Raw genomic sequence first — 22,410 nt, 5'->3', positions numbered from 1 at the left:
CAGACAATCAACCTCAACCTCCAGATTTTCTAAGGAGTTCCTCTGCCTTTCCCCCCACTCAGCCGCAGGCGTGAGGCACACCCCTGCCCAAGCCTCCCTCCTGCGATTCTGCATATGCTTTCTTGCTAAACGACTCTTTCCCTGGTTATCTCCTCACGGGATACATCTGCTGGGTGCCTAGCATCCTCAGCTCCGCTTTCATCTTTTCGTGTCTCAACACATTGTTTCCTCCAGTCCTGATGGCAGTGTGGAAGGGAGCCATCCCACCCGGCCGCGCTTTGGGATTGGCAGTGAATGAATGATTGGCAGCGGGCATCTCTGTCAGAGCTTTGGCATGCCGCAGAGTGGGAGCCCCGTGCTAATGAATGCCATCTACACCTACCAGATGTGCCACTGGGTGACATGCCAGGTCTTTTACATAATGCCATTCTGCCGGACACGAGACAGCTGGGGGTGGGGGTGTCTTTTAATGCCTTGGGGTAGCAGTGGGTCTGTCTTCCCTTTATTTTATTTTTGTAGTCAGACGGTCCTTCACTATCCATAAGCCCTATCAGCTTCCATTATGTTACCCTAAAGACTATAAAGCTGAGGATGTCTAAGAGACAGCTCTTTAACTGGAGAAACTTGAGTTCGCGAAATGTGTCCCCTGTCGTCCGGCACGCCCCGCCTATTTTCTACTTTCTCGAGTTTGCTCTCAGCTGGCATCACTAGAGAAACCTCTTAGAAGTGTATAGAAAAAAACTAAATAAGCACCCATAAGATCTGAAATGAAAGGAGGGGAGGGGAGACGCCACAGTTCCAACCCACCCCCAGGTTAAACGTGCACCGTTCTTCCCACGCTTCGGGGGAACCCTGATTCTCCTCGCTGCCACCACCTTTAGGAAACTAAAGACCGGTTTCCTCAAGGAAGATGCCTTTCCCAGTGTCTGTCTCAAGTTAGGGATAAAGTGTGGACGTGTCCAAAAAAACCCGTCTTTGGGGAGAGGAGGGGTGTTTCCTCGGGTAGGATGAACTATGTGGGAGGCAAGGGAAATTAAAGACTAGACTAACCGCAGTTCTGAGCGAGACTGGAGGTGACGGTCTCCACCTTAGAAGAACCGCGGAGCTCAGGGGGATGCTAGACTATCCTTTAAGCTTCCGCCACATCTACATCAGGGGATGCCCCGAATCTGGGCTACCTGAGGAGGGCAGACCTCGGATCCTCCCAGGAGCCGTGCCTTCCTCACCTTCCTCACACACGCCCTCCCACGATCGCCGTCAGCTCTGAGACCACAAGGAAGACGCCGCTGCCACCAGGGACTGCTCCCACCCGCAGGCCGCTGCCCTTGGCCTCGGGTCCTGCAGGCAGAGCAGGTCTCTAGCACCCACGCCCCGCCCGCCGCCAGGCTCCAGATGGCCGCTCCTTGCGCTCGACTTGCGGGGCCCCAGACGCCGCCCGGCAGCAGCCGGCAGTCGCTCCCTCCCAGCTGCTGCTGAAGAGCCCAGCACTGATCCGAGAGGCTACGCTGGGATTGGGGCGGGACCGCCGGAGACCGAGCGCGGGACTTCAGAAGTCGGCTGGCCTGGACTGAGCGCCCCGCTTTCCGCAGGTAAGAAGCTGGACTACGCCCGCACTCCCCCTTGACCTTCCTTCCCCAACCCTTCGAGGGCGGGGCTGGGGCTGGACCACCCACGGGACAGCGGGAGCCGCTGCGCAGCCGCCAGGAGAGGGCGCCCAGCACCCAGAACCTGTTCCATAGTCGGACAGTGTCTAGGCCCCCCGACCCGGTGCAGCCAAAAGCTGCTTCGGCCGGAAGGACTCCCCCTTTCGTCCGAGAGTGGTAATGCCCACCACCAGGCGAGATAAGCCACTTTCCCAGTTTTCTTCTCACTGCCCTCCACGCTTTCCGTTTTTTTCTCTTCTCCCCTTCCCTCCCCTCCTCTCCTCACCTACCCAATTCTTCCCCTCCCCTTGCCTCCCCAACTCCTCCCCTCTTTGCTTCCCTTCCTCCCCAATCCCCACCTTCCTGTTTCTCTTTCTACTCTGGCCCTTGCATTTCGGTAATTTCCCCCAGAGTCCCTACACTGGCTCAGGAAGGTTTTGTCTGCCCCTGGAAGATGATGTGGAGGGATAGCGATGGGTTTCCTGCCCCGACTTCTTGCTCTGTGGGGTGCCTTCAATCAACCGGAAGTATGACAACCATGAGGAGCTGGAGTTGTCCTCTGATGATGATGGGAAAAATGGGGTGTTTGATTTGGGATTGAGTGTTACGGTGGGGAGCAGCGCATCTGCAGAATGTGGGCCTCCGGGTTCTTGGGGGACTGTCTCCTCATACTGAGTTCCTTCCTTCCAATGCATTCTGGACGTCCCACACAGTCCTCCCTTTACCAAGACACCCCAAAGACCTAAAGTTGACCTCCCAGACCAGTCCTCTCCGTTTCTACTAAAGCTGGGGCTGAGGGTAGGAATGGAGAAAAGACACTAAGGGCTGCGATGCCTCGACCCTGCACGCCCAACTGTGGTCTCCTCTAATCCCTAAGTGTCCCCGTGCAACAGTGCCTGAGAGCAGGTTCCATAAGCTCTCAGAATAATCCCCTCGGAAACATTAATCACAACGACCAGCGAGTGCAAACTGTTAGCCCACGCGGTGTCTGCCTTTTAATCCTGCACGTAATTTTGAAAAGCAACATCGGACAAGGGCTCTGTTGATCCCTTACAGGAGTTCGTGCGCTGTCTCCGACCTCCCGGACGGGCTTTCCTGAAATTCCACGAAGCCTTAGCCAACATAAAGAAATATGAGAGGGCAGAAAAGAAGCCGTGAGGGGAGACAAATGGGAAATTGGGGTGCACGTTAAATTACTATGGAGTTAACCCTAGGCAAGAGTCCAGAAATTGGACAGGAGCTGCGGTCCTGCGGCGGGGGTTGGGAAGCAGTTGGCTGGGACAGGTTAGAAGTGGAAGTCGGAAACCCAGCTTTTTTCCCTACGAAGCTTCGAACCCATGTGACCTCATGCTGGCACTGTCCTCCTGTTTGGGTCAGCTTGCAAGAATCAGAGTTTACTCCTCTGGGGCTTGTTGCTCGCACTTGAGATTTCACTATCTTGTCGTTCAATTAATCATATTTCACTTCTCCCATTTTATTCAAAACCGTCTTTCAGGTCCCTCATAATCGTAATCTGCGCCATTGCCTTTTATCTTTGATTAATTAGGAAGCTGAAAATGATAATGGAGGGTTGGACCAATAAATTAGCTTTAGGAACAGACGGACCGAAGTCCGGAGTAGCTGTGTGGGTGGGCGCTACAGGATGGGGTGGGGGGGAGGCGCCAGGGAGCGAAATACACTCGCTCTGCACGGAAAGCACCGGCTAGGACCACTCTCTGTCCTGAGTACTGAAAGACCCCTTCTGCAGCTTGAGTCTGCGCTTTGGAGAGATGCGAGTGAGGGCAGGGCTTGCTCTTTCTTTCTGAGGCCTGGCCACACCAACTAGAGCCCCAATTTAGTCTTCCTTGTTGAGCACATTTCTCTAACAAGGAACTGGGAAGTTCTATTTGGCTTTTGCACTCTTTCCTTCTCTCCCCTTATTGGTTGGAGGGGGGGGGGGGGCGCGAGCGGAGAGAGACTGACAAAAAAATCAGTCCCCAAGCTCCCAGGCTCAAGAGGCAAGATCCATTGCATCCCTTTTCTCCTTCGTGAAGTCGCTCACGCCTCCAGACGGCTGAACGAGAGAGCACTTTGCGGCTCTTCACGGCTTCACCCCAGCCCTCTTTAGCTTTCAATTGAAAACCAATTAAAGGTTTCTATAAATCTGTTAGCTCCCCTTTTATCTGGGGACCCCTGATGCATGCGATATTGCCCTTTAGATGCCTCTTCCATGTTTTGTTTTACAATTGTTTTATCAATATAATGCGGCCTTTCTTCTCCTGTCTCTATAGATACAGATACACAAGGCAAACCAGAGCTATTGAGGCTCATTTGTCCCGGAGACTAGCAGCGCTCCCCTTTCTCTCCGGCTGCTTTCCCTGCTTCGGTAGCAGCAGCAGTTATGGTAGAAGCAGATGGCGGCTGATTGGGGGAGCTTTGTGGCTCTAATGCTGAATACTTTATGGAAAAGGACTTTATCATGCTTGGTTGGGCAGAGGAACAAGGGGGTGAGATTTATGGCCAGGAAAAATAAATCTTTTTCCAAGTTGTGGTTCCTTCTCACCAGTGTCTCCTTTGCCCCTGGGGTCAAACACTAAGGAATTGGTTTGATTTGATTTGATTCGCCTCTCCGCTAACAGCATTTTTTAGTCAGGGTCTGCATGGAGCATGCACTGAGAGCCAGCCGTTTATGAAATACACCTCGCTGGTGCTGCTTCAACATTGTCTGGCCACGGGGTGAGGAGCAGAAGGACAAGGTCTCAAAGGCTGTTAGAGGCTGTGTTTTTCTGTAAGTCTTGCTGAGTGGGGCCTCATTGTTGTTATCCTGCTAATCAGGGAAGCAGAGAAAAGGGTGCTTCCATAGCCAAAGCCAGAGAAGGGCATTAATCTTGAAGAACAGAGAAACTGACAAATCTGGGGAGACCCGGGCATGCTTCCCACTCTGAAGGAGTCTGAACTGGAAGATAGTTGGGCACTTCTGTGAAGGCAACGTTTTCAGACTGGAATTTAAATTCAGTTCTTAAGGGATCCACACAAGGCAGCCTTCTACCAGAGGGCAAATCCATCTCCACACACACCCTTATCATTCGCCTTCTCCCTTCCTCTCCTGAGTTTTGCTTCTCTTAAGTCAGATGAGTTCTGCAGCTGCTACCAGAGTATGTGCCCCTCCCCCTGCCTTTAGAACCTGTTCTACAACAACGTTACCCTAAGGTCATTGTGTTCCTAAGGTACAGTGTCACCCTGTGCCTCCCAAGGGCACAGAGAGATAACATGCATAGCTAGCTCATGGAAGCCTGGCACCAGGAGAAGCCAACTAATCTCAGTTGTTGGCTCTCTCTTCTTCAGGCATATTCATTGCTTTTCTGATCTTTAAAATGCCATTTTTTCATTAAATATATATGTATATATAAATGCATATTAAGTATATATTGTCCATTTAAATATATAAAATGTATATATGTGTGTATATATATATATATATATATCCTCCTCCTCCATGTTCCATACCCCTTTGTTATACTTTTCATATTTTATCCTGATCCTTGAAACTGAAAAAAATTAAGAAAGCTTCCATAAATGTCACACAGTTTTCTGCCACTAACTTCCTCCTACCTCTCTTAGGAACACTGGCACCCACATGCCAACATGCACCTTGGCATCTTATTTCTCTCTAGAAAGGAGAAAGCATGTGACAATAGATAATGGAGCTAAGACTCAAAAGTTATATTCCCTGAGCATCTCACAAGGTGGCATGCAGATGCTTCAGACAACTAACCTCTGGCCTTTTCCTATGTACCAGGCCAAATGTTCTGCCACACTTAATTCTTATGCTGACATAGTGACTATTTTTTTTATCATCATAGGTTTACCCTTGCTTCACAGGAAGCAGCAATGCAGAGAAACTGGCAGAGAGTCAGAGCTGTGATCTAAACACTACTAGCCTGCTCTTGGAAGTTCAGAGAGGTTAAGTGATTCACTCAGACACATAACTTGCTAACTCAAGACACAGTTTTCAAATATACGTGTTCAGCATCTCAAATAGACAGCTCTTAACTACTGTCTGTTATCCTTTTGGAGGAGAAGCAAATGTCTCTGGGTCCAGGGACTGGGCTGGAGATTTCAGATAGCTGAAGATTATAAGCTTGGGACAAACATATGTAATCCTGGCTGCAGAGGATGTGCACAGTAACACGAAGTGATTGCTAGGCTAGTATGTAGGTATTAGGGCTGGGGAGGGGTGAGGGAGGAGAAACAAGTTGGAGTGAGAGCATAGCCCAGTGGTCCAGATCCCAGATAGTGTTTAGGGTGTGGCTTGAGGACCATCCCTCGGAAAATGCTGTGCTCTGTGCTCCAAGGAGCTGTGGATGCAGCAGGCCCTGTAGATGCTGCTCTAGACCCAGCTGCTTGGTTTTTCCCACAGGGGACCTGAGGACCATGACACCTCTTTCCAGCCAGGGCTAGCGAACTTGTGACCCCGCAACCATTGCAGGCCTGGGTTTTGACGGTAGGATAGCACTTGAATTACCCAGCAACACACTCATGTTTTCCATCCACTAACTGAGTAGTCTTACCTCTGACTAGGCTACCCTGATTTCTCTTGTATCTAATGTGGCACCCTGACCAGTGATATCTCCCAGGCCAGAAGCAAAGTTTCTCAATGGGAATGAGTGAGGGACCCTGTCTATTCCTTCTATCCTTCTAGCTTGGTCTCCTGCAAATTCCTGGAAAAAGGTTGGGTGGAGAGGCAGATAGTAGGATTTTGCTGTATCTTCTCGTGCCTCTATCCAGAAGTCCTCAGCCTTCATTTAGCATCCTGGAAAACAGGTGAAGGGTGTACTTTACTGCATTCCCAATGAGGACATGAGGCAGCCTCAGTAACCACAGGCATCACTGACATTGGATATTTGCCCTATACCAGGCATTTCTGTGCTCTTGCTAAGTAGAAACTTGATCCTCACAGTAACTCTGTGGAATGGTTCCTGCATTGCCTTGAGTTCCTTGATGAGGCTGAAGCACATGTCCGGATGCTCCCAGAGCAAGGAACTGAACCCAGTGTGACTCCTCAGGTGGGGCAATGCACCTGCTGGTGCCTTAGATGCTGCTTCTTCTCGGTCTGGTCCATGCTCTAGGCTTCTAACTAAGGAGGATGTTCATTAATGAAGGCGTTGAGACCTCCCCAGGATGTCAAAGACTGAAAGGAAACTAACCCTGGCTCTTGGAAGTAATCCCTTACCATCTGCCCAGCAACTGGCTTTCCAAAGCTAGCTCGCCCTGGTTCCCTCACCGAGAACTCTGCAATCCCAAGGCAGCTCTTGCCAGCTAGTTCAATTGCAGGAAATAGGAGGCTGAGCTAGGTCACTGGCAGCCAGCTAGTGAGAGTGCTAACACCGGCAAGCACTCTCCAAAACTGGGCGACCTGCCAAGGCTAGGTCATGCATTCTCCACCATAGCAGGTGGAGAATGAGGCTGGGGAAGAGGTGAAGGAGTATTACTGTCAGAGCAGGCTTCACCCTGGAGACCCCCCCTCAACAACAGTCGCCTAGCGCCTAGCTTTGCCATGAATTGAGAGGAGGTTTTGGGAGGTTAGGCAGTCCTGGAAATATGACAGGCCCTTAGAATTTCTCTGGGCCTCAGCTTAAGGAGAGCCCCCAAGCATACTGGTTGGCCTGTCCCTGCTCCAAGTTCAAGGTTCCCCATGCCTCTCTAAAGACGGTCTCCTCCACGCCAGGTGACATCTTTGGTCAACAGCTCTGCACTGTGGTGAATTTAAGCGAATATTCTAGAGCCCCAGCTAACTTCAGGCCTGGGAAATACTGTTGGGTGCTCCCTCCTTGAGGCCTGTGGTTTGGCTTTCTCTGGAAGACTTTGAACTCTGTCACTACTGCTAAGATGTGGGCACCTGAGAATCCAGATATCAGAATTTCCTCAGATCTAGCAGCAGAGCCCATACTTTGCCTTGCTTCCCAAGCTCTGAGTTCAGATTCCATTTTAAGGGGTCTTGGGATATAGCACCTAGTGAGTGTAGGGAGGAAATGTAGTCTGCTGCAGTCACAATGCATTGGCTTTCTCCACAAGTTCAGAGGAGCCCTACTTGTATGCAAACAATATGCTAGGACCTCAGACAAACCGAGAACGCATGCACAATGCTGAGAGTCAGCTGCTTATCCACAGACTCTTCACAGTAAAATTATATTGCGAAAATATATCTTTCATAACTCTATTACTTTGGTTCTCTCTGGGGCCAATGGTTTTATCCTATGACTTTCCCTGAACTGTGTTCTCGAAACAGTGTCTCATGAAGACATGCAACTAGGAGCAATGAGTACATTACAGACACACAACCAAGGAAAGTAAGAGAAAGTCATATTTTTAATTGCAGATTTCGACAACCTTCATGCCCTGTCGTAAATACACAGGCATATGGAGAAAGGGTTAGCAAACGTTACTGGAATGGAAGATGACCCTTCAAACATCGTGGACACAAAGAGAGCCTGAAGTGGAAAGAACGCCAATACTGAGATTGTTTGGCCTCCCTTGCTGCAGGCTTCCAGGGGCTGTATGCATAGGTCCCTACACATTTACATTTCTGTGTGCCTTTAGTTAAGTTCCTTGGGAGGGGAAGGTCTTGGGGACAGGGTGAAGCTGCTTTAGAACAGGCTCTAAAGGCAAGAGACGAGTGCACTTCAGCAGCAGACACAACAATCTGAAGTAAGAGAAGCCAAAACTCAGAGGAGTGGAGGATAAGATGAAGGATACGGGCACAGCTTGGGGTGCATTTGGCCACCAGTTGGAGATTGCCCTATCTGTAGCTCTAGATATTTGAATTTCAATTTTACTCTAAAAATACTACAGTCATCCAGAGGGAGACAGAGGAAGAACCATGAAGTGTATGGTTGTTTTGGCCTACATTGAATTTGAGGCCTAGGAAATCACAATACTACAGTCACCAGAGTCTGTTATGTTTACTTAGAAATATTTCAAAAGAGTCATTTGGCAATTTTAAATGTAAATCATTTTCTAAAAAGATGAATTCTTGGGCTGGAGAGATGGCTCAGAGGTTAAGAGCATTGCCTGCTCTTCCAAAGGTCCTGAGTTCAATTCCCAGCAACCACATGGTGGCTTACAACCATCTGTAATGGGGTCTGGTGCCCTCTTCTGGCCTTCAGGGATACACAGAGACAGAATATTGTATACATAATAAATATTTAAAAAAAAAAGATGAATTCTTGCTGGCGGTGGTGGCACATGGCTTTAGTCCCAACACTTGGGAGGCAGAGGCAGGCAGATCTCTGTCAGTCCAAAGCCAGCCTGGTTTACAGAATGAGTTCCAGGACAGGCTCCAAAGGTAGAGAGAAACTCTGTCTCAACAACAACAACAACTGAGTTCTTGTTAGAATCTTACGGAGGCTCATTAATATATTGGTTATCCTGTTACTGGTGACTAGCATACCAGTTTGAGAAGTAGCTTCTCATCTAATCATTCAAAAGCACAAACAAGCATCCATGTCAGTCCCTACTGCCCAGGGTTTCCTCTATCTCACAGAATACAGTCACTGTCGTCTGTGACACCTACAATGCTACTGTAGCTTCTGATAAACTTCTCATCTTCAAAAACCATATTTGCTGGTGATTTTAAGTACTGTTTAACAAGCTCTTGAAAGTTATAGGTTTTCCACATAGCATTTGAGAAAACATCCTCTACTGATGTTAAACTAATGTATGTCACACCTGTTGGCCATTGGCGTTGAGATGATGGGAGATGGTGTGTCCAGCAGTTCAAAGGGCTAAAAGCAGGGGAGTGATTTAGGTTTCCAGAGGACTTCTAGGACTCTTGCAAAACAATGTGTTTTTCTCACTATTGTTATTGTTGATATCATTTCCCACCCCCAAAGGTCTCAACAACTATATCATCATTAGCAAATTCCCAGCTAAGAAGGCCTGATTATGTGTACACTCTGGCTAGACTCCTTCCCCCAAGAGAAGAAATGTTTTTCTTGCTCACTCCCTGTAACACAGTTCCTTGCAGTGTAAGTGTTGATCGGCTGGGAAGGCCAGCTGGGGTCAGACACCAGGGGATGAATCTGCCTGAGGTTTAGAGTTACAGTTTGAACTGAGGTATGGGGTGGATGGTCTTTCTCCTGGCTGTGTGAAGAAGTTTGTTGTAGAGCCTCTCAGCTTGGTGACATTCTCCAGATTTAGGCCAGCCTCATCAAGAATCTCCCTCTTGACAGTTAGACATTCCGCAATCCTACCCCGCCTGGCCTTGGAGAGAAGGGCTGAGCAGCTCACTGGAACCTGCTGTTCTCCTGTCCTGCTCACCTTGTATAGAGCCCTTGGGGGTCAGCGCTGTCAGAGTCTGGGAAGCATCCAAGAATCTACAGAGGTGATAGAAAACTAGCTGTCCCTTGATAGATCTCCAGATATTCATCTAGGGTACATCTAAGGTCAATATACTTGACTTGGTTCACATATTCTCCCCATTCAGGTGAGTGTAAAGTAGTCATTTTTAGATTAAATATATTGTCTTCTAGAACTTATATTCAGAAGCCATTGAGCCAGTAGGCTGCCACTCATGCCCAGGAAAGGATGGCAGAGCAAGGCATGAATGACACGTGCTGTTGAAGACTAACTAGCTCTCAGGTCAACCCCAAGACAAGTGTAGCTGGGACTCAGAATCCCTCGGAGGAGGATTTAAACTTTGGAAAGGTAGCTTGCAATCATAATGGCACCAATGGTGGTAGTGTCTACACTTACAACTGCACTAAAGACAGTTGAGGGAAGAAAGAACGGAAGGACGGAAAGCCTTTCTTTTTCTTTCTTTCCTTTTTTCCCCTCTGAAGAGTCAGAGTGAGTGAAGAATCAGGAATATTAACTTCTTCCTGACAGGGTATAGAATTATCCATCCCATAAGATGGATAATTTCCCAGGACCAGACCAGAAAGCACTTTTTTTTTAATAACCATCCAGTGGTTATTAAGACAGTAATATCCCAAGAGAGCCATAGACCCAAAATGAGCTTACCACATATGCTTGTAAAACACAGATTTGTGCTCTTGATTTTGGTGAACCTTTATTCTCAGCAAGATATAAAACAAATAATCAGATTAATCTCTCCCTCTCTCTTTTAAGTCACCAAGTATCATTCTAAGAATGAAAGAAATTGGCAGCCTAGTGTGGTGGCTCAAGCCTCTAATTCCATCACTCAGGAGGCAGAGGCAGACAGATCTCTGTTTTGGGGGCCAGCCTAGTCTAGGAGTGAGTTCCAGGATAGCCAGGGTTAAACAAGGAAACCATGTCTCACCTCACCCCTACCCCACTACCTCCCCCCCCAGAAAAGGAAAAGAAAATGAATTGAAACCCCCATCAATAGTTTGGGTATCTGGCAGGTGTTTCTCCCAAACCAGCAGCAGTGTTTTTGCTTCTAAGTGCAAATCATCAGTCATATTTTTTCCCTTAGAAAACTCCTTATTCTGAGTGATGAGGTGAGATAGTATCCTGCTGTACCTGGAAATTTCCCCACCCCCAACTCTGACAACCCCTTTTGCAGACATCCCTGGGGGAACTTAACTAGAATAGGAAGAGCTGCCACCCTCTGCTTTGTGGACATCCTTTCATCTCTGAGAATAATGCTCCCTTCATCTTTAAGAATAATTTTCTGTTCACTATCAATTGCATAAGTCTTTTGATCACCAAGACTGTGCTGGTGAATTGCTTTGGCAATAGAATCAGAGATAGAAACTAAGATCTAGACAGGCAGAAAAACACTGGGTTCTTGCCACCCGGGGCCAATCCTTCAGTGATTTCTTGGAGATATCTTTTTTTTTTTTTTTTTTTTTTTTTTTTTTTTTTTTTTTTTTGTCTCCTATGATGGACCTTTTACATATGTGAGGCCCTGCTTCTGACACCTGAGGGATAAATTCACTGAGAACCAAATTTCACTTCTGGCTCTTTCCTTACTCTCTCCTTTAGGTCATAAAAAGGGCCACTTCAATACTCATCTGTCAGCGTCTCTCACCTTCTCTGCCATAGTCTACATGGGTGTTTTTTCCCCACAGCTGCAGAGAACCTCGCCATAGCAGAGCAGAGAAGTGCCCGTACTCATTATGGTGGCACTTCTCCATATTTAGTTGGAAATAAACCCCAAGGAAAGAGCTCCAAGTACATTCATAAACCCAGTGTTCTATGTCATTGCATAAAACCATTGAGTTGCGGTGTATTTTTATAGCGCTGTCTGAGGCCAGATAAATGTCTCATCTCTTCATTTAGCATTGCTGAAATCCAGTAAGTGATTTCAAAGTAGTGTGTGTGCTTCCTTAGCCCACACACTGCTAGAATATACAATCATTTGTGGAGTCTATTAATGATCGATTGTCATTTTGACCATTTATATTACCAAATAAAATGCACACCACTTGCTTACAATATTGGAGACCTCTGAAGCTGGGATTTCAGTATAGCTGCTTGTTTGGATATGCCAGTCATGCGTTTGATCTTCAAACCAAAGGGCAACTCACATCCTTAAAATTGTGGGATTTTAAAACGTAGATACTTTAACCCAAAAGCAGGAAGGAAATTCACAAAGAGGATGAGAAAAAAAAAGTGAAATAAAACATCTGTTGGTCAGATTCTTAAAAAAAAAAAAATCTTTCCTCTGGACTGGAAGTGGTAGAGAACTTGAGGAAGGTGGGCCTTCCTCTTCCCTGATGGACTGAATTCTAGGTTCCCTCTAGCTTTAGATTTGAAAGTCAAGCTCATCGACTCCCACCTTAAATACCAGAGTCATTCTTTATTTCTCACCAGGTAGAACCAAGAATTCAGTACTTGAGCAGAGATGTACACAGAGAGAAAGGAGACATGACACTAGAGGGGAAAGAAAGTAAGATACAAGAAACACAGCCTCCATTTAGAGCTGGTTTTCTAGAAACCTACCTCCTGGAGTGGAATGAGTGTTTGGGGTTTTTACAGGATGTACACAGATTGTTGAAGTGCATGGGCAGAAGATGTTTTCTGGGACAAGCAAACTTTGTCTTTTCTAAATGATAATCAAAGCAGACACAAAGCGCTGTACTGTTCAACTCATCAATGGAACTAAGTTCCCCAGCAGGCCTCCCACTGATAACTGTGTTACCTGAATCAAGCCTTGGGTTCTACACTACCACAGGTCTCCGAGAACTGAGTTTCTTATGGCTTTGGTTGTGAGCCTAGTCTCATCTCTCCAGCCCTAGGACTGATTTCTAACATGCCTTTGTATTGCTTACCTCTTGGCCTTTCTGGTCTTCCATGTCTTTTCTTCTCTCAAATATCTTCACTTATAAATATTTTGTCTATATTCTTTTACCCAGGGGCTTGTTTTCCAGATTGGAGACAGCTCTTTTCACATTTTGAATTCTCTTAAATATCAATATGAGGACGCTGTGTGTGTATGAGAGAGAAAGGGGACAAGGAGAAGAGTGAGGAGGAGATGAGGTGGGAAAGAAGTAGAAGAGGAGGAGGGGGAGGAAGAGGAGAAGAGAGTGCCGAGGGTTCAGAATGAGGGGAAACCAATGGAGTCATAAGAAAAGTGGTGGCTGAATACAGCTGCAGCCTCTTACATGGATATATCTGAAGACTGCCATTTAACTGAACTGTTTCACCTGGATATTTTAAACTGAACCTACTTACAGAGTAGAAAAGACACTTTAGGTGGAAGAAGAGCTGCTGTTCAAGAACTTTCTTTAAAATGTCAGTAGTCCACCTGGAAGTCAAGTGAGAATGTTGACCTTTTTCCTGGTCTGTGATCATGGTGTCTTTTTTTCCCCCCTGTAGCCCCAGCTTAATTCTAGTCAGGAGTTCTGTCTTAGCAGGACTGGCAACTCTCTAGGGAAGGTGAGGAGAGAGGATTCCAGACAAGTGAACTTCTAGGAAATTCCTTACATTCCTCCAATATCCATTCCTCCCTTGCCGCAGGTACCCGCAAGGAAAGACACTGGTGTCTTGTTGGCCTCCACGGTTCCAGAGAGAGGTCTCGGAACTGCATGAGGATCATACTCTCAGCTGCTCTTTGCCAACCCTTCACACATTCACACTGAGAGGCAGGGACAGGGACTGTCGCCTTAAATCCTGGTCTTGCCTCTTGCCCTTTAGCGAGAACACTATGCAATTGAATTTATACTAAGCCTGACCTATTGCCCAACTGAATGCCGTGGTGAGAGTGCGGTGTGGGAATTGAGGGATCGCCTGTGCCACTCGAAGGCCTTTCTTCCCTTGGAACAGAAAGACTACCAGAGAAAAACAGCCCAAGAGCCCCCAGCGTCATTGTGTTGTGGCCCCTGCAGAATGGGTAAACTCTCGGGGCTGTCAAAGACCTCAAGTCATTAGCATCAGCTGCTGCTCTAAAGGACAAGCCAGCGCCTCTAAGTGGCTTAGAGCACAAACGAGGCCCCCGAGACAGCCTCACTCCTGCGACTCCATCCACTCTTCCATAGGTGGCTGGATGAGAAAAGCTCTTGAGAGACCGTCTCAGCAATAATTTTTATTTTACTTTGAACCGTCCTCTTTTACCCCGAGGTCTTAGAATCCCGCAGTTCCCATTATGGAACCCCTTGGGGACCACACAGAACACCACACAGAGGGTGAAAAGCTTTAACGCCTGAGTCCAACGACTCAGGCTCTTCCCAGCAACGCTCTCGCAGCTCATATCACTCAGGGACCCTTGTCCTGGGACCTGAAGACTACCCAAATCCCTTTAGGAGGTGTGGCAGCATTCCGGATTTATCTTTGTACCCCATCCCTTGGGCCCGGAGAGGACTAAGTGAAGTTCCCACAAAGTGCACCCCCTGGTCCCCTGAATTTACACAAGTCTTCCTGCTAGGTAGGGAGAAAGCTTTTTAAGAGACCGGTTGTCATCTCCTAGACCACTAGCTTCACAGGTTAACTGCAACTCAATAGCCAGAGAAGCCCGGGGGGGGGGGGGGGGGTAAATTCTCTCACACACCCTTATTTTTTGAGGGAGGAGTGCACAACACTTAAACTCTGGGGACTTATGTGAGTAGTCCAGGTACTGGCAATATAGCCAGTTCCTTGTCCTAGATCCTCCCAGCAAAACGGAAAAGAAGCACTCTGCTCCTTCTGGTACCTTCCTTCCAGAGCCTGAAACTTACTTTGCCACCCTAGGAGTTTCAGAATGCCCCAGCCACTGGAGAAGGCAACCCAGGCTGCTCTTGGGGAGTCTGTGCCCCTTGGGGAAGGAGCTCAGGAATTGCCTGGCGCTGGCAGGCTGGAGAAGCTAGGCTTGCAGCAACGGAGGGAGCTCCCAGACCAGAAAGAGTTAAAGGGAGGGGACGTGGGCTGTCACGCGTCATTGGGCAGATTATGTGCAGCAAACAAAAAGTGTGTGTCTGCGTGCCAGTCAGTCATTGCATCGGGTCCATCTGTACAACTCGCCTCTTCTCTCTCTCTCTCTCTCTCTCTCTCTCTCTCCTCTCATCTTTCTATCTGCATCTCTCTTCTCTCTTTGGACAGAACCTACAAGACTGACACCGACACCTCTTGACATGGAGATACACTAATGTAATAGGCAGGAAGGAACACTGGGTTGCACCCTCTCGGTTCCAGGTGGCCTTATTTGGGCGACTCGGTCCTGACCTTATTTCTGGTAAGTCTATTTGCATTGACGTGGGAGGGGGATGGGAAAAGAGCAGGTTGAGTGGAAAGAGTGAGGCAAAATTTGCCTCCTTTCTCCTCGTTATCTAGAAGATAGAAGGGAAACGATTGCTGAATGTTATCTGCACGGGCAATAAGATTATACAAAGGGAGGAGCGGGTGGGAGCACTTTACCAGAGAAGCCAGGGACTGGGGAGCTCGCGGCCGCAAGACAATGCCAGCCCCGAGTAGAGGGAGAGTATCAGGAAGCAGCGAGGGCAGCTACAGGGTTTTCAGCAAGTCCACCGGTCTCTAGGTTTCCCAGGGGTATCTGCGAAGGAAGAGAACCCGGGGCCTAGAGATGGGCGTCGCACTGTGAAAGGCTAGCTGGGCTCTGTCTATCGCTTATTGTGGCTGCTTTGCGTCCTGGCGGCCACCTTGGCATCACCGACCGCTATTAGCCCTGGCGCGGGACCTTTTCGCTGTATTGTTAGATAGGACTGCATTTTAATGACTGCGTCCCTGCTGTTGCCGAAGTAGTGGGCGATCTCCTGTCACAATGAAATGCTTCCGTGTAAGACACTGGCAAAAGCGGGGCAGAAATCGAGGTACGAAATGTTGGAATGCAGGCAGCTGGGGAGAGAATGGGATTCTGCCGAAAAGGAGGCAAGAGAACCTGTATTCTGTAAGGTATTTGGTCTGCAATTGGAAACCAAAAGAGAAAGAAAGAATCGAACTCATCCAGGACAGAGTGTAACATCAAAACTTTCCGTTTTGTGGCTATTTCCTTATCCCTGCTGTCTGGAAAATATTCTTGCCATTTGGATCATACGGAAGAGTGAGTAGAAAGGAGGCTGGCCAAAGTTTCAGGCATTACCTTTTAATCACTTTTGTAAGACTAATTGGTTAGTAGATGTTGATATAAAAAATACACATCGGCAATATTGTTCTTTAATGAGCCGCTAGCTGTAAAAGAAAAGAATAAGCTTCCCCCGTCACTTAGATTACATAAATACAGAGAGATCACAATGGCGAAATTACTAGGGAAAAATCAACTTAGAAGATTCATTAGATCACTTAGAAAAATGGCATGGCCAGCTAAAAGCTAGTTTAAATATCTTAGACGACTGCTTCCTTTAAGTGCTAAGTTTTGTAGGGGGTGGCCAACGGCTGAGGAAGGAAACCATCCCTGTATGACAGCTTAATAGAGAGCCCTCCACTGGGGCATTGCTTTCTAAATTGCTGCGGATTAAACAGCTGGAAGGACCACTAAGGACCATTCAAGCAGGGCTGCCCCCTCTTGCCCAAACAGGGTGGTATCCAGGGATGTGAACACTCACCAATCATGACACACTGTATTTCAGACAGGGGACACATCAGACCTGCCCTATACCTGCTCGCTTCATGGGCCACAAGCGACTCAATCCACCCCCTTGTATAACAAGGTAACTGGGATTCATCCTCATCCATAAATAAGCATGTCGAGAAAAAAATAATTACCTCTGCTTGCTGCTTTTAATTAAAGCCTCGGAGGGACAGTGCTGGATTATGGTAATGAGCAGACATGCATCCCTTCTTGTAGGCTGCAGAGAAAGGTTAGCTGACACAGAATTAGTGGCCCTGACACTCCACTTGAAATCCATTCGCCATGCTCCGTTGTCCCCGCCGCCTGCTAGCTAAGGCTGCTCCCCTCATTAGAAGAAAAGAAGAAATTAGATCGAGGCACCAGGTCCAGTGCACAGGAAGACAGGACTTTCCCCCAAGGGCTAGAAGTTTTGGGGGCTTTGGTATTCAATCAGAAAGAAAATCTATATATGCTGGTTAGAAAAAAATACCCTCCCTTTCACCCCAAATCCTCAGCCAATGCATCCAGGAGTAATGTAGATGTGATCTAGCGTTCACACGCTCTTTATTTTCTTTTTCTCAAGCAGGAAGCGTGATCTCACGCTTCCCTTTCCAGATATTTAAGAGGAAAGAATAATACTTCGAACTTGGCGTCTTTAAAACCTGCCAGATTGTTCTGCTTTATTCTTAAAATAGGAGCACTGTAAAAAAGCCGGCAAGTGCAAAGAAAATATGTCTCGTAGCGGAAACGCTCTGCCAGGGTTCATAGCAGGAAAGGCAATAACAACTCGCTTCTTGTCCTGTGTATCTGTCTCCAGTGATGGAGGATTCAGGCATCCAGAGAGGCATGTGGGATGGAGATGCCAAGGCTGTCCAGCAATGCCTGACAGATATTTTTACCAGTGTATATACAACCTGCGACATCCCAGAGAATGCCATATTCGGGCCCTGTGTTCTGAGTCATACTTCCCTCTACGACAGCATTGCCTTCATAGCACTCAAATCCACTGACAAGAGAACAGTTCCTTACATCTTCCGGGTAAGTCTCAGCTGCTACTGTGGAGTTGTCTGGGGGCAAGCATCCCTGTTGGGAGTAAGCAAGGAACCATCCTAAGGACAGTGAGACAGTTTGAGCAATCATAGTGAGCACTGTAAATATTAGAAAAGAAGAACTAGACTCAAATTATCAACTGATTTTCTGAGAAAATTTGACTGGAAATACTAAGGATTCGTAAATTGGTTCCAGGCAGATTAGCAGTTCCTAAATTGCTGGAGGTAGGGACCTCTCTGGCTGGGACTATTTACTTGAGAAGTACTACTCCCTAGGAGTGCTTTTACAAGTCTCCAGTATGTTTGTTTTCTAACCTGGGAAGTCTCCTCATTTTCTGAACGTTACTTTCTTTAGTCAGGATTAGTTGGTCTTCAGAGTTTGTATTTAAATAAATGGTAATTGTTTTGGCAACCAAGCATCTTTAAATCCACGTTTGTGTTTGCAACAGGCCTCACATTTCCTAGTCTTTCTTTTTGAAGAAAACCTGTCAGTCCTTCAAACCAGGGCTAGGAAGATGGGCAGGGGTGCCATAGAATAATTTCTAAGATCCAAACTTGCTTTTTTACTTCTGAAACACACGAAATTCTCTCCATTCTGTGATGACTGAAAAAAGAAATTCTCAGTAGGCTAATCTATAAAACTAACTTAATGTTACAAAGGATCGTTATCTTGCCCATTGGCTGCAAATATAGGGGTGTGGTCCGACTCTCGTCAAGTTTTGTAAACTTGGGTACGGATGTTTGGAAAGAGCAAAAACCAAAAAGAAAAAGCCCTAGTTTTTCTAGTTTCTGTCTTTCACATGGACGCCCCTTCTTGTCTTTTTAAAACATTATAGGTAGACACTTCTGCAACAAATGGCTCCTCAGAAGGTCTCATGTGGCTACGGCTGGTCCAATCAGCCAGAGATAAAGAAGAACAGAACCTCGAAGCATATATAAAAAACGGACAGCTGTTTTACCGCTCTCTCCGAAGGATTGCCAAAGACGAGGAGCTACTCGTTTGGTACGGGAAAGAACTGACTGAGTTACTTTTGCTCTATCCCTCTAGATCCCACAAAATGAACGGTAGGTTGGCTTGCTACCTGCGTGTGGGTCGGTCGCTAGCGGGGGGTGGGGGTGGGGGGCGGCAGGGGGGGAGAAGCGCAAGGAACAGCTGGGACAAACCCAGGCTCCTTGGGCGCACCTTGCTTCTCTTGCCCACCTCAAAGGACAGAGGCAGTTTCTGAGGTTTTTGTCTAGAATGGAGCTGGGACAGAAAGGGAAGGAAAAGTTGGTGTGCATCTGGGTTGATAAACATACTTCACCAAGTCAAGAAGAAAAGTTGCACCAAGTAGGACAATATATTCTCTCCTCGGCACTCAGCCCAGGAAGATAAAGTGGATTTGTTATGGGGATGATGGTTAAATGGCCTGTGGGTAATGCTGACTAACCATGTGGTGGTGGTGGTGTGTGTGTGTGTGTGTGCGCGCGCGCGCGTGTGCGTTGTTTGCTCACTAAGCAGGGTCGTCCCCTTACACATGCCTGGAATGCAGCCAACGTTTCCAGTTTGAGTTCCCCTACGTGGCGCATCTGCGATTCCGCTGCCCCAAGAGACTTCATAATGCTGATGCGAATCCCCAAGACCAGCAAGGTGTCGGTGTGGGCTCCAAGGACCACGTTGGCGGCGGTGGCGGTGGCAAAGAGCAGCAGCAACAACAGCAGCAGCAACAACAACAGCAGCAGCAACAGGAGGCGCCCTTGGTCCCGGGCCCCAAGTTCTGCAAAGCCGGTCCCATACACCACTACCCGGCGCCGTCCCCGGAGGCTAGCAACCAACAAGCCGCCGCAGGTGCCGGCAGCGCCAAACCGTCCACGGACTTCCACAACCTGGCCCGGGAACTGGAAAACTCCCGGGGAGGCAGCAGCTGTTCGGCGGCCCCAAGCGTCGGCGGTGGCCGCACCGGCCACCAGGAGGCGGAGCTGAGTCCCGACGGCGTCGCCGCTGGCGGCTGCAAAGGAAAGAGAAGGTTCCCGGAGGAGGTGGCTGCGGAGGGCGGCAGCGCGGGGTTGGCGGGTGGCCGTGCGCGCTTCTCGGAGCGGCCGCTGGCCTCCAAGGAAGAGCTGGTGTGCACCCCGCAACAGTACCGCGCCGCGGGCAGCTACTTCGGTCTGGAGGACAACGGGCGGCTCTTCGCACCACCCAGCCCGGAGACCGGCGAGGCCAAGCGCAGCGCCTTCGTGGAGGTGAAGAAGGCGGGCCGCGCGGCGGGCTTGCAGGAGGAGGCGGCGGCGGACGGCGCGGGAGGCACAGCCGAGGACCCCGACGCGGGAGGCGGCGGCGGTGGTGGTGGCGGTGGCTCATCCACGCCCGCGGCCGCGTCGCCGGGCGTCGCCGAGAAGCTGCTGGCCCCGCGGCCCGGAGGCGCTCTGCCTGGCCGGCTGGAGGGCGGGAGCCCCGCGCGCGGTAGCGCCTTCACCTCGGTGTCGCAGCTGGGCGGCAGTGGCGGCGCGGGGACCGCGGGAACCGCGGGGACCGCGGGGGGCGGTCAGGCGGCTGCATCGGACGAGCGCAAGAGCGCCTTCTCTCAGCCTGCCCGCTCCTTCTCGCAGCTGTCTCCGCTGGTCCTGGGCCAGAAGCTGGGTGCACTCGAGCCGTGCCACCCGGGCGACGGCGTGGGCCCCACCAGACTCTACCCGGCTGCAGCCGATCCACTGGCCGTGAAGCTGCAGGGGGCCGCGGACCTGAACGGAGCCTGCGGGCCCCTGGCGAGCGGCGGCGGCGGTGGCCTGCCCAAGCAGAGCCCCTTCCTCTATGCCACCGCCTTCTGGCCCAAGAGCTCGGCCGCGGCGGCGGCAGCGGCGGCTGCAGCCGCGGGGCCCCTGCAGCTGCAACTACCCTCGGCGCTCACGCTGCTGCCGCCCTCCTTCACCTCGCTGTGTCTGCCCGCGCAGAACTGGTGCGCCAAGTGCAACGCCTCCTTCCGCATGACCTCCGACCTGGTGTACCACATGCGGTCTCATCACAAAAAGGAGTATGCCATGGAACCCCTGGTGAAGCGCCGGCGGGAGGAGAAACTCAAGTGCCCCATTTGCAACGAGTCCTTCAGGGAGCGCCACCACCTCTCCAGGCACATGACCTCGCATAATTGATCAGAAGGACCCCGGCTTTTCACGCGTGTGCACGCACAGTCAAGCCACCTGCGGGAGCAGACACGCAAGGGCATCCACCACTTCCTTGTGCCCCCAAACACTGCAACTAAACACATGCACACAAAGGTCCTTCCCCTGGCCAGGGGCCTCATCATCCAAATGTTTAACTTGGAACACACACGCACACGACAGGATGGTGGGTTTTGGATCGGGTGGGTTGTTTGAGGGGATTTTCTTTTGAATGCACGGATTTTCACTTTCTCAAAAAAACAAAGGTACATTTTAAAAAATGTCATATATTGCAACATATTGATGCATTTGCCATACGTTTCTACTTAAATTATTAAGCACTTATGGTTTAGATGTAATAACTCTATGTAAGAACAAAATTTATTTTAGATATAAAGGACTAGAGGAAGGTGAGATGCATTCTGCATTTCCTGATGTCAGCTGTGTTCTTACAAAAATAAACAAAAGAAATAAAAAGGGGGTCACCGTTCAATTTAAGTTTCCAGGGGGAAGTGCATGTATCATGAAATGATTATGGACTTCAATGAAGAATGTCATCAATTATGTAAATATGTATTTCCTTTTAATACAAAGTGTAACTTTGTGGCAGTGAAATGGAGTCTGGATAGTTATGTGTTTCTTTTATCCCCAAAAGATTTATTAAACTTTATAGTTTATCCAGGTATGTTGGATGCTTTGTCAATAAATAACTATTTTCTTCAAAGCAAATATTTGAAAAGTTTTTAAATTTTTTTTGCAGGTCTGTATACTTTAGGTAGTTAATGTATCTCCATTGATTCCTTGAGAAGAAGCGAGGAGGCAGTAGCAGTGAGATCCCACAAAGCCTGTGTCATCTTCATTTATTTGAGCCTAAAACAGGAGTGTTGACTGTCACTTGAAAATTCTGTAGTTGAAGAGTGTTAGGCTGAGTGACCAAGGGCAAGTCATTTAGCACTTGCCATCCAGCTAACTTACCATGGTGTCAGCATCCCTTCCAGAAGGAAGATAATACATCTTCACACATATGACCAATTTTTGTACAGCATCTGGGAGAACAAATTTTAAAAAAGGAAACAAAAACCCACTTTAGGATCTACTAGTGATGCTTCCACCATGGGAAGTTCCTAGAACTTTCTGTTTCTGTCCTCCATTAAGGACTCCAAGGAGAATTTATCTAGTAATCAGGCTTTAAAGATCATGGTTTGATCATAGTCAGTGTGTATTAAAGGGCCCAGTTTTACTGGGAGTGATCTTGAGATGAATATACTGAAGAATCAACTGGTTCTTTATGAAAAACTTCCCTGTCCTCTACTGTCGACAATTCTCAGAGAATATCTGTGTATGTGTCTGTGGTATGCACTGTAGCTTTTACACTAAAAGCCAAAGGGCCAATGAACCTCCTTGAGCAGCATCCTCGCACCCCAGGAGCAGACTTATTTCTTCAGAGGTGGAGCCATCACACCCCTACACTCCCCCCCACCCCCGCCACATACACACATACATACACACACACACACACACACACACACACACACACACACACTTTCACATTCTGTTGATTTCCCCCTTACCTCTAAAGGATGTTTGTGGATAGATTTCTAGTGGGATCTTCATCCAAGGTCTTCATTTCGAGACT

General features: G+C 48.5%; 1 protein-coding gene across 2 annotated transcripts; it reads left to right on the top strand.

The window, feature by feature from the left end:
• The first annotated feature begins 1,054 nt into the window (after window positions 1–1,054).
• On the top strand, window positions 1,055–21,489 carry Prdm8 (PR/SET domain 8). 2 transcript variants are annotated; one of them, XM_041671655.1, is made up of 5 exons: window positions 1,055–1,589; window positions 15,123–15,255; window positions 17,405–17,625; window positions 18,473–18,701; window positions 19,138–21,489. In XM_041671655.1, the coding sequence occupies exons 3-5, from the start codon at window positions 17,407–17,409 to the stop codon at window positions 20,763–20,765; spliced, it is 2,076 nt and encodes a 691-aa protein (XP_041527589.1). In that variant the 5' UTR covers window positions 1,055–1,589; window positions 15,123–15,255; window positions 17,405–17,406; the 3' UTR covers window positions 20,766–21,489. The 2 variants fall into 2 exon arrangements, with proteins under 2 accessions (XP_041527589.1, XP_041527590.1); XM_041671656.1 differs by lacking the exon at window positions 1,055–1,589 and having other exon boundaries at window positions 15,029–15,255.
• Window positions 21,490–22,410: the final 921 nt, after the last annotated feature.

Source organism: Microtus oregoni, unplaced genomic scaffold (genome assembly GCF_018167655.1).
Source record: "Microtus oregoni isolate MIOR12 unplaced genomic scaffold, Mior012 000021F_ref0000039, whole genome shotgun sequence".
NCBI classification, from domain to species: Eukaryota; Metazoa; Chordata; class Mammalia; order Rodentia; family Cricetidae; genus Microtus; species Microtus oregoni.
Note: the sequence above shows the minus strand (reverse complement) of the source record. Positions and strands in the feature narration are given on the sequence as shown.

Bases quoted from the DNA above. Each gene is read 5' to 3' on its own strand.
- Prdm8 (XM_041671655.1), top strand. From the start codon at position 17,407: ATGGAGGATTCAGGCATCCAGAGAGGCATGTGGGATGGAGATGCCAAG. The intron at 17,626-18,472 runs GTAAGTCTCAGC...AAAACATTATAG, and splicing joins CAGTTCCTTACATCTTCCGG to GTAGACACTTCTGCAACAAA. The intron at 18,702-19,137 runs GTAGGTTGGCTT...CTCACTAAGCAG, and splicing joins TAGATCCCACAAAATGAACG to GGTCGTCCCCTTACACATGC.